Source organism: Sander vitreus, chromosome 17, assembly GCF_031162955.1.
Source record: "Sander vitreus isolate 19-12246 chromosome 17, sanVit1, whole genome shotgun sequence".
Taxonomy (NCBI): domain Eukaryota; kingdom Metazoa; phylum Chordata; class Actinopteri; order Perciformes; family Percidae; genus Sander; species Sander vitreus.
The window spans coordinates 5,043,603-5,055,702 of NC_135871.1; the positions used below are offsets into that span (position 1 = coordinate 5,043,603).

Consider the following 12,100-nt stretch of genomic DNA (forward strand, 5'->3'; position numbering starts at 1 on the left):
GTCAATCCCACAAGTAATGGTAAATATGGTAAAGGGCATGCTGCCATATGTTAGTCCCACAGTTGCCTTCACTTTGTATTGGTGAGTAGCCAAGGAGGACACAGAGGATTTAAAAAAAAACATGATGGACTCTTCAGAAGAGATGAGTATCTTCACTCGAGTTTCTGCATGGGAAAGTCACCAGACGACACAATCTTCTGAGCACAGCCATACTGAGAAATACGGAGCGAGTTGTGTAGAGCTGATAGTCTTAATTTGTAGCAACTCATTTGGCAATGGCTTGAATGTAACGGACGTTTATTTATATCAAAAAGTTACGCACTCAAGCTTTAAAATGCCCATTACAGCCTGGTTGTCCAAAAACTGGGTGGTCTCTAGCTTAATAATACTTAGCTGTGCGGTATGGATTTTCTTATAACTCAACCGTTTACATTTTATTCAGGTTTAAAGGTCTGCATAATTAAGGGCATGCTGCTTTGAGTGACAGGTGGCTGTCCTCCAGGCAGCGAGTGGTGGAAACTATTGAACATGTTTGTAGGTTGTATTTATGCTACTTTTTGGTTTGATTTACAGAAGTAGGCCTACCTTTCAAAATGTTTTGAAAGAGATATAGGGCCTACTAACAAAGGTTGATGTATTAATACATTTTAGCTATTGCAATTTCTCGGCAAATGAAATTTACATACCGTAAATAACTTGATTATCTTAGCAAAGACTTTATCCATGAAATTATTTACTACACCCCTGCATGTGTAGGCCTATTCAGCAGGGAATCAGGGATAACATAGTCTCGCATTGTCAGACCTTCCTAACAAATAGTTGAAAAGTTGATCTACATTCATATTTGAAAGCAATACAGAATGCCTGAAGCCTTAATGCATTATATTCCATTATATTTTTATTTTTTTGAATATCATATGGTGCCAGAATTTTGTGTTTTCCTTTACATGAATACAAACTATATTCAAAATGTTCACCATAACTTAATGCAAAGTGTTTGATGAACGCTTTATTTGTTTGTCCCCAAATGTTGAAACAAAGAACTATGCCCTTGTGTACATGTTTGTTCTTGCTAAATACTGAATAATGAATAAAATAATTAATGTTTGTTTGCCTTGTTTACCTGTAACGCAAGACTGGCCTCAGACAGTTAGGGCCTGAGGTAAAAACAGGTTGCACGACCATTACATAACAAGAGAGAAAATCATTGACTAAAATTGAATTACAAACACAAATAGGTTAATGGTGAATCTTAAAAATATTGAGTGTGAATGAAAAAGAAAACATAATTTTTACTGTAGTTTGGCTCAATGGTAGGGATAAAGCCTAGTTCCAAATGTATTATCATTAAATTCCAATTTGGGTGAATGAGTGTCTTTTTACAGATATCCAATTTTGAAAGAGTTCCCAAAAAATTCTATAATAAATACAAACAAAAACGTTTCAATGTCTGACTCCCAAAACAATTATTAAGTCATGACAGGGAAAAGTGTCATTCATAAGTAGCCCTAATTTTTTTCTTCTGTTTTTGGTGAGATAGGAAGAGTGAGGTGTTTAGATGTAATTTTAATCCTAGACTCTTCAGGATAATATTTAACGTAAGCAAAAAAAAAAAAAAAAAAGGCTGACTTGGATGTGGGCTTGGATTAACTCCCCATGGAGCCAGCCTCAAGTGGCCATTCGAGGAACTGCACTTTTTGGCACAGGAGGGTGCCGCTTGGTTTACAACTATTATATCAGCCTTTTCCCCTCTTTTTTAAATAAAAGTAGGATATTTCTGACATTCTACACGTTTCTGAAATGTACGTGCACACATGTACGTCTTTATAAGAAAATCAGAAATAGCAGTAGGCTATACTTTACAATTATCATTATAGGCTACAATTACACTGCAACAATTTAACAAGATTTTTTTTAGATTTTAGGCTATACTATCCTATTTTAATTGCTATTTTAAATATCGGGTGTAGGCTATATGCTACTTTAAATAGCCTAGTGGAGAAATAGGCCCTACCTGCTGTCAAGAAAAACGTTTAAACTGTCATGCACTAGGCTATGAAGGGAAGAGAAAAAAAAAGATGGTGACAAGGAAAGCTGCTCTCACTTTCACTTCCTCGTCAGGTTGTTTCACGACTATCGGCATATACTTCCTCCTTCTAGCTGGTAGTTTGTGTGTGTGAGACAGTCATGAAGGACGGTAGCAGAACAGAAGAACAGGCGAAGGTTTCCCGCCAGGAGCTCTATGAGGATTATGTAAACTATCTCCAGCTGTGTCCAGAGGTTCGGCCGTGCCGCGACGCCTGCCTGCTGAAGAAGGCGGCTCAGTACCTTCTGACGGAACCAGAACCCAGAGGGTCTTTCACCGTGTTCCCTTTCTACCAGGCTGTACGGCAGGATTGTAAATCTCTGACCACAGACTGCAGGGAACATCTGTCTGCTTTTATCAAAGCCACCGAACTGCTGGAAACTCTTTGCGTCAATCTATTCCTTCAACCCTGGAAGAAGGAAATCAAGACACTTAAGGTAGATTTCTTTCTTTCTTTCTTTCTTTCTTTCTTTCTTTCTTTCTTTCTTTCTTCTGCCACTCTTTTTCAGGTAACTTAGTTAATTAGGCTATGTCATGCCATGTCTGGAATTCAAAAGACGTGTGCTGCTCTGGGTCAAAGTTTAGGCTCTCTGTATTCATTTCCGTTGTGGAACAATGTGGTCACAATACTGGTCAATACTGGACAACTTTTTATAATAATTAAGTGCTGCAATTAAAGCTGTAATGTTTCTGCATTATGAGAAAGCTTCCTTTAAAAATCTGGCAATTCAAGTAAGACAGTTAAAAAGCCCAGAGAGGCTCCCATTTCATTAGATACAACAACACCAAGTGTTGAAGAAAAAATAAATTATTATTATTCTTTTTCCCGGCAAATAAATTGCCTTTTGAGGGGCTTAACATACTCAAAAACTCACCAAAATTGGTGGTTGCATCAATTCTGGTGAAAATGTACGTATTTTAAGGGTTTCGGAAATAGGCACACAAAAATGGCTCGCTAGCGCCCCCTACAAAATTAAAATAATTTAGCCCCTGCAGTACGTTTAACGTAGACTCACGACGTACACATATGTAGCATGTCAAGACGTACAAAAAACATCATTGGAGCCATACCCTAAACCCAACAGGAGGTCCGCCATTTTGAATTGAAAGTTTGAAATTAGTGCGATTTTGGCCATTTCCACGTGTCGTACTTTAACGAACTCCTCTACTCTGAGGACATTTACCGGACAAAATTGACTCAAAGTCATAGCGCCCCCTAGTGGCAACAGGAAGTAGGCCTAAAAGTCAAGGTGCTGTACTTTAACGAACTCCTCCTAGAGATTTCATCCAATGTACTTCAAATTTGGTCTGTACCATCTCAACACCTTAAAGATGAAAAGTTATATAAAGAAAAACTTTTCGTCAAACGGTTTGGGCGTAGCAGCCATTTTGAGTGTTTAGCGATGAACTAGAAAGTGGCTGTAACTGCAGTGTACATTGTCATATCTGCTTGAAATTTTCCACAATCAACAAGAGTCCAGGCCTGAGGACATATACAGGCCAAAAGTCGCTGCAAAAAGTCGCTGCAAAAGTTGCTGCAAAAGTTGCTGGCAACAGGAAATCAGCCTTATATGACAAACATCATCCGATTTACATGAAACTTAGAATGTGTGGTCTACATGTGATACTGAGCCACCCCCTATACTTTAACCACGCCCACTTACTCAGACCACACATTGTACTCAGGAGGGAGTTCCCTTTTCATTGGTGACGCTTTGCGGTGTCTGAGTCGCAAGGAGAGGCATCCTCCAGTAACCCCGACGTCCAACGCTGCTTGCAGCTTTAATCTTTGTTTATACCCCAACCTGGCAAAATACCATCTCATTTCAACACTGTCTTTTCATGTCTCAAACTGTCTTTATCACAGTGAGTGTCTGCACGTCCAGGTAACAGCACACAGAACAAACTGGATTACAGTATGGAGGTATTAGGCAGCATGGAGGGAGTTGTTTGTCAATGACACTCTCATAGACTTCTAACGACTTCAAGAGCAGGACAGTGGTCTGTCTGCACTGAAATACTGCTGCTTGTACCAGGTCTGTGTGAATACTCAATTCTGATTGGTTGCAGGCCACAATGAATGAACAGTGCCATCATACATGTAAATATATGCCACGTTTCATTAAAAAATGGATTCAAAGATAATATCATACCCCAGACCTCATCTTTTCAGACAATGAAAAACAGACACTTACAACAAGACTCACCAGTTAAATATGAATTCTTCATTCTCCCGATGGTTTTAAAGATATAACCCTTGATTTTGTCATAGTGCCAAAGCATCACTGTTATAGAGAATTCTCCTCTTAGGACCATACAAAGTCTTATGCATGATGTATAAGACTCCAGATTGCAGAGTGCAATTGTATATTTTAACACATGCCAGCTCTGACTTAAACTGTCTCTTAATTCTTCTCTGAGCCCAACAGTGCTGCTTCCTAGTATCTTGAATCTTTCCTCTGTGTGTGTGTGTGTATGTGTGTCTCTTGACTAATATGTTGGACTGATTGACTGACTGACATCTAGATAGCAGCTAGGGCAATAACTGAAATCCATTATTTAAGCTAGAGATCTTATAGTGTTTAATTGCCATATGCTCTCAAATTGCCAATAACTGGAATAACTTCCAAAATGATAAACTTTTAAAACTAATTTACAAAAAAGTCCCCTGTAATGGTTGCAGATTCTCTTATGAGTTGTTCCAGTTCCTGTTTATGTGCAGGATGTTGTTGAATGAGGAAACACCTGAAAGTCTATTTAACAATGAGACACTGACACAAAGACAGTTGTGAGTTTATAAAACTACAATTTTAAATCCAAATGTCTGACAGTGCCAGGCCAAAAGTTTCACAAGTACAAGTAAAGCAAGTTGGCCGCTGATGTTGTCAGCTGACATTAGCTTATAACAGATGCCTATATCGTATTGGTGTATATGTCAGCTGATGATTTAGAACCATTAGCTGTGTCCCAATTCTGTACTGCATACTAAATGTGTATAGTATCTACTATACAATATACTAATTTATTTATGTCATAGTATACTATTTTTGCAATTGGTATACAACAATTCCACATGCTTAAATATTTTAACAAAATGATACACCTACAGGCATGACTTTTGAATGTCACGGACAATTAAGCTTCACGAGACAGCAATAGCATTTCAATTCTGTTGCTGTCTCACCACCACCTGCAGTTGATGTAAATGTTTTCCAACTGTTGAACAGCTTTTTCTTTTGCATTGCATTGTGGGACAAAAATGTAGCTCAACAGCACTGTCAAATATCAAGAGTTTTTAGTCAGCATACTGATTGTTTTGAGTATACATATTTTGTCACAGTTTCAGTGTGAAAACACACTACAATTCAAACCTGCTTAGAATTAGTGCATCATATTGAATTGGGACACAGCTAGTGTGTCCATAGTCTGGATAAACGGAAGTACATTTCCAGGAAAATTCCCTGACAGCACTCTCTGTGTTTTACCATTCTCTAACTTTGTTCGCTGCGGGCAGAGCCTGATTAAATGGAAAGGTTACACTAGGCATACTGCATTTTTCGGGACCCCTCCAAATGGATACATTGTTATTTGACGAATAAACAATAATACTTTTAACTGCCACATGATTATGCTAATTTGTGTATTAAGGTATTTTAGTGCATCTAATTTAGGCTTATTTGAAGAGCCTGCGAGAAACTTGTGTAAAGCCCCTCTTTGTCATTTTCTTTCTTCTTCATTTAGCTTTTTTTTCTCGCTTTGCTGCACCCGTAAGCATCCCAGAAAAGTGGTAGTGTAACCAGAGAGAGTTTGGAGAATCTTTGGTCTATGCTAGGTAACATACGGAACCGGAAACACATTTTTTGCAATTGGAGTGAACGTTTGTTTTACTTTGTGGTAAATTAAGTTGCAGCACTGCGTTGCCGATGTGTGGAGAAGGAACTTCGTTGACACTGTTCTTGATTATAAAAAAGGTTTATTACATCAAAGATTCCAGCATCAATTTACAAGCTTCTGCAGGAGCTCGGAGAGACGACCAACCCAATCCTCAAATATTGTCGCTCTGAGGTTCTTCTGTTCAAACCTGAAGACATGTACCCTGAGCTGTGTGTAACATGAGACGTTGTGATGGGGGTAGGTGAATCCAGGTCCTGGGGTCAATCAATCAGTAGCCCCATTTGCTCCCACAGAGCCACTTCCTCTGGAATGTGCCCTCTAACCATATACCTCAGCCAAATGGAACCATGTTTATTATACCTCAGACTTTAAGTCAATCAGATACTAGTGTTATAACAAATACTTAAGTCAATCAGATACTACATATTTCCCCCCTTTGAGACTTAATAAAGTCTCAAAAAACAACGAGAGTAGGATTACAACAGAATAACACTTCTCATTACATCAGGTTCCTTATAATATACTTTTTGGAGTGTAAACAAATTTATAGAGTGTAACAAAACTTAATTTATGGAGTGCGAGAGCGAAAAACCCATCTGGCAGCTTTCTTTCCAAATAACAATCAATCAATCTAGATAGGAAAACTCTCTCACGGCCCCTCTGCCTTAGGCGACCACCTCAGTACTCCAGATCAATTAGAAAATAAATCTTTATCAATTTATGTGGAGATATGGTTTAAGCAAATACATATGAAAACCTCAGAAAATGAAATAAAATCAAAACAATGTCCAAATTCAGACAGGTCAACCCTTAGGACCATCCAATGAACTTGTCCCTGCCTAGATCCCATCTCCCTAAGCGTCAAAAAGAAAGAAAAAGAAAAAACATCTGAGGTCTCTATATATTCACTTCATGTCAGTAAACATCATCCTTCAATCAATTAATGCAAAAAGACTATGACACAAATTATGCATTACTCATACAAACATATACATATATATATATATATATATATATATATATATATATATATATATATACACACTCAGACAAACACAGGAATGTAGTTCACTACACTGCAGTTTCTCAGCAGTGTTGATTATCAATGCAGTATTGGTGTGATGTAATCTGAACGTTTCCACACTGTCCTAGTTCAGAGTTCTCAGTCCATTTTATTGTCCATATTCACATCAGTATCCCCTCTGCACATTCCCCCATATGCTCTGGAAGAAAAGAAAACATCGACCAGTATCGATTGCAAAACAACACATGAAATTTAAAACATCAAAATAAGAATAAAAAATGAATAATAAATGAATAATATCAAAAATAATATGAATCACATTCCATTTCCCCCCTTTGATTAAGAAGAAGGCATTAAACAACACAACACTCGAGAATGTGGAAATCATAGCACAATCATATCTACTAGTGCTTCACCAAGATTAGAGAACTCATTTTGTTCATCTGGGATAATATTCTGAACTGTTTCAGATGAATCTACATCCTTCTCTTCTACCATCTGCTCTCCAATAACAAAAACATCCTTACTGCTATTTGTACCTAACTCCGTCGGTAACACAAACTTCTGGGTTACATTTACTACATTCTTTACTTTCTGAAAAATTGTACTCATTGTTGACGTCACATTTGCAAGGGATGTTACTACTGTCGTAGCATTCATCTCTCTCAACGTTACCCCCAAATACACTGCTTTAGTTGAAATATTAACACTTTCAATTGTTTCCGAGAACAAAGTGACAAACGTCTTCTGTGTATTATTTACTTTTGGAGTGATTACTGTGATATATGGTTTCTGTATTCCTTTGGTGACTATAGAAATTTCAACAGACTTTAAATTTTCCATCATAAGCGTCACCTTATGAGTCACGCGACCTGCTATCCAATAATTCTGAAATGGAACAATTTGAAGTACATGCATATTCCCCCTTGATCCTCCTGCTGGGAATTATACACATCAAGACTACAATCACCTTTAATCTTCAGTCTTCTCAGTTAATGTCCAACTAATGTCCATCCATCTGAGTCTTAATAAATGAATCCTTGGTAATCCTCACACTTAGTGGTTCTTGAGTAGATGAGATCATAGTATTCTCAAATTTCTTATCTTTAACAGGAGTCATCATAAACAAAATATCACAAACAGCTTAGAATGTTCTTTACAACTGTGACTTGCTCCTGTTTTAAAAGAAGACACTACACCTGTTAATCTCAGCTGCCAGAGACTGCCTGTCCCTAGACACAGTTCACACTGTTTACGATTACCAATCCAACTTTATCTCTTAAAGTCACAGAACAGAAGGCTAAAGAAGGCCCTAAATAAAAACACTTCTGTTTCTACTAGGTTTTACAATTTCAGCTGTTTCTTCTAAATTTAGACAAATTTAAAAGAATATAATTCATTTAATTGTTAAAGGTAGTTTTTGCCATTACAGTGCTCTGGCATGTACTGAAAAGATGAACCAACAAAACTGCATGTATAGTCCCTAAATCTTCTTAACTAACATTTACCCACTTTCTTTCATTAAGTATAAAAAATACTTCCTCTGATTGAAAGACACCTCAAATCCTTTTGTGGCTATTTTCTATCCTGAATGTCTTTCCACACTGGAGGACTATCACCTAGGACATTGTTCCACTTAGGACATTAACATGGAAGTTGGACCTAATCTCCTTACTTTGCTCTAACCATAATGAAACATTTTCCTCCCAACATTATTCTTCAAACAGATTGATTTAATTTGTTGAAGGTGTACAATCAACCAAATCATAAGCATCCCTTTTTTAACACATATTAATGGAGAGAACCAAATTTATTTTAAGAGCCAATCATTTGTAACATGTAATTACTCGCTTTCTAAAAAAAAAACACGCAAAAGTCTCCCTTTACTGTTTGCTTACCAGATAGTGGGTGTAATACATCTCCTTATGTTCAACACCCCCTCCTTCAACCTCATCTATTTGACATTCCTGCATAAACTAGACAGAGGCTGAAAAGGAACATGATACAGCAATATACTAGCATAAAGCAATGCAGCCACTTTGCCACATTATAAATTATAACCATGCTGGTGTTAATCAATACTGAATTCTCAATTGCCCAATGCAAGCATTCATTGAAATTTAGACTGATACTTAAACTAACATCTCAACACATCAGTGTAAACATCTTGATCTGTGAAAATTATCCTAAACTCTTCACATTTAGCATCTTTTACATTTTAATTCTGAACACGAGACAAACCAAGTCTACTTGCGTGTGCAGAACAATCGTTCCTCTCCATTAAATTGTTTCTGTAATTAATAAGCCAAAATTGTAATCTTTATCAAAATTCAATGAATTACACCGCTTCACTCTAGAGTCTTTGTAAGTTATATAACCCTACAGGCTTCAGTAACACCACTGCAACTTATGCAGAATAGTGAAATTCAAATCAGATTTCTAAACCTCTATATAAATGACAAAAGATGCTGATCCATCATTGGGCTGTAATAACTGATTTCCATTCGCAAATTGGTACTTAGAGAGAAGTCATGAACAGATGACTGGTACACTATAAACAACAAATTAACCAATGCAAATAACTTTTCATTTGACTAAAATATATCTGTAATTGGGAGTTGTCTTATCTTTTCTCACATTATCACTGCTACGGTTTTCATGCATTCCATATGGTCCTAATGACACTCATGATACACCTTGCCCTGCTTTTTTTTTTGTTAAAGATAAAAGGTGCATTTACAAATTACATCCAAGAATAGTTTACTAATGTTAATGTCAGGCTATTTTACTTATAGTCATATAATATTTCTAAGCTTATTTTTAACAAAATTCTGAGAAGAGCACTCTCAATCTGCTGTTTGTAACAACTTTACATCAATCCAATTCAAATTCATACATAAAATCACTTCCCAATAAATTATCTGAGCAGCACTGAAATAATAGAAACATCTTCAAAAGTTACCTATGTCATTGGAGCACAAAAATAAATAAAATGTTCGTTTAACATTTCCTGACACACCAACTAAAGTAACATATTTGTCACTAGTCTTGTTAGAAGCTGTCACAGGAAAGTCATTACACATTTGACAGAATATATATCACCAGGTACTGACAAAATGTAAGGTTTTCTTACCAAGTTGCTTAATTTAGAGACATGTCTTAACCCTTCATATAGGTGTGTTCACATTGGAGTAACTCTATTTTAAAAGTAGAAATAATTACTTCTTTAGAGTATGTGTATTTTCAAAATGTGTGTTTGTCGGTGCATTACCTCATTTTATATGTCTATGCGTCAGAGCAAATCCGGTTTCTCACTCCCCCCTCCTTCTCTGGTCAGTCTGCTGATGTCTACGCTCATCTGTGGAGATCTGTACCAACTTGTGACTGTCCTTGTCCTTGATCTTTTTCCGGCCCTGATGACACCAGCTGACACCCCCCTTTCGGATCTTCTGGGCACCTCTAGAATCCTGGCTCCAGGTTCCTATAAGGGTTCACCGGTCCTCCAAATGGCCTTGACTGGCCCCTGTATCTTCCTCTGTAATTTCCTCTGGAGTTCCCTCCTGGCCTATTACAACTACGGGCAAAATGTCCATCCTGTCCACAATTATAACACGCTTGTGGAGATTGCATAAAGTATGGATCAAATCTTCCTCTTCTTCCTCTGCCTATGCTTCCTCGTCCTCTTCCTCTCCAGTTCTGTATCTGTCCAAAAACTGGCTGTGAATATAAAACAACTGGAATCACTAATGGTGATTGGGACACTTGAGGTTGGACCCGATTTGGCTGCAGTTGTGGTGGTGATTGTTGATTTGGTGAACACTGATTTTGCATAACCAAAGCCTGTTTTTTCTCCTTCTTCTTATTCTCCACTCGTATTTGATTGAGTTTTCTGGTAGTTTCTCGGTCTTGTTCTTTCTGCTCATTTCTATATAGCTTCACTTGATGGACTATATGATCTGTATAGACAGTTTTTTCCATGCTTCCAAGTCCAACCACTTCTGCTAGCTTACTCCTTACTGGTAGGGGCAGCCCCTTCTGCAGTTTGGTTCGCAAAATTGACTGCTCCAGTTGGCTCAGATCTGGATCATTTCCTGTAGTGTTTCTCCACACCTGGTGAGCTCTTGACACATAAACTCTCGGATTTTCTTCCTGTCCCAGTGGTTCAATCAGAATGTTGTTTGGATGCACATTTGTTGGATATGCATCTCTCAGCGCTCTCCACAGACGTCCTGTACTTGCGGCCAACAACTCAGGATCATATACAGAAGTCCCCACATATCGATGAAGTCCGGCTCTCTGCAAAATGTCTTCCATACCTGGAACCCCACAAGATTAGCCAAAAGTCTCTTAATATCTCCTATGATAAACTGTGTCCCTATCGACATTTCTTCCAACTTTGCAATCCAAGGATGTGCTCCCTCTTGAAGAGTAGGCAACTTCTCAAGAATATCTGACATATCGGTGTTCTGCAAAGGTTTATACTCCAAATTCTGTCCTAGAATGATCACTGGAAGCATCTTCTGACTTGTCTTTCCTTCTCTTGAGCGCAACGTATACTTCTTCTCCGCTTTCTGGGATCCTTTTTTCAGCAATTTATCCCTCTGTATCTTCAGCTTCTCCAAGTATGACACGCATCGCTCCATGTCTCTTTCAATCTCTTCTAACTCAGTTGTTGTAGAACATGATCCCGTAGCTCCTCTACTCTCCAAATCTTCATCGCTATCTCTCTGGTGGTGGTTTCTGGTGTAAGTGTGTAGGGATGGGGCCAAAGTTGCCCACAGAATGGAACGCTGAATCAGCTTGTAGGGGAGTGAGACAAGTCCACTCTGACATCCATCGAGGCACACTGAATAAACACAAAACACAACTCCTTCCAGAAGCATTACTTGTACTTTAACCATACAAAGATATTACATAAGAAAAGTATCATAAAATATGCACTTCAAATACTAAAAGAACACAGAAAAGTCCCCAAATTTTTAAACTGGAAATGATCACAGTAGTTCTATCAATCAACTAAGTATTTAAGCAGCTAATCATTTCAACCAAACTTATTGGCCTATATATTTGTTGGGTCAGTTTAACAACAATAAAAC

General features: G+C 37.7%; 1 protein-coding gene across 2 annotated transcripts in view; it reads left to right on the forward strand.

Annotated features, from left to right (window-relative positions):
• The first annotated feature begins 2,044 nt into the window (after positions 1-2,044).
• The window catches only part of LOC144531973 (uncharacterized), a 53,538-nt gene continuing 43,482 nt past the window's right edge, over positions 2,045-12,100 (forward strand). The window contains exon 1 of one of the 2 annotated variants that reach the window (XM_078272385.1): positions 2,045-2,523. In XM_078272385.1, coding sequence (XP_078128511.1) covers positions 2,188-2,523 — 336 coding nt within the window. In that variant the 5' untranslated portion in view covers positions 2,045-2,187. The remainder of the gene's footprint in view (positions 2,524-12,100) is intronic. The other variant, XM_078272384.1, reaches the window with a different exon arrangement.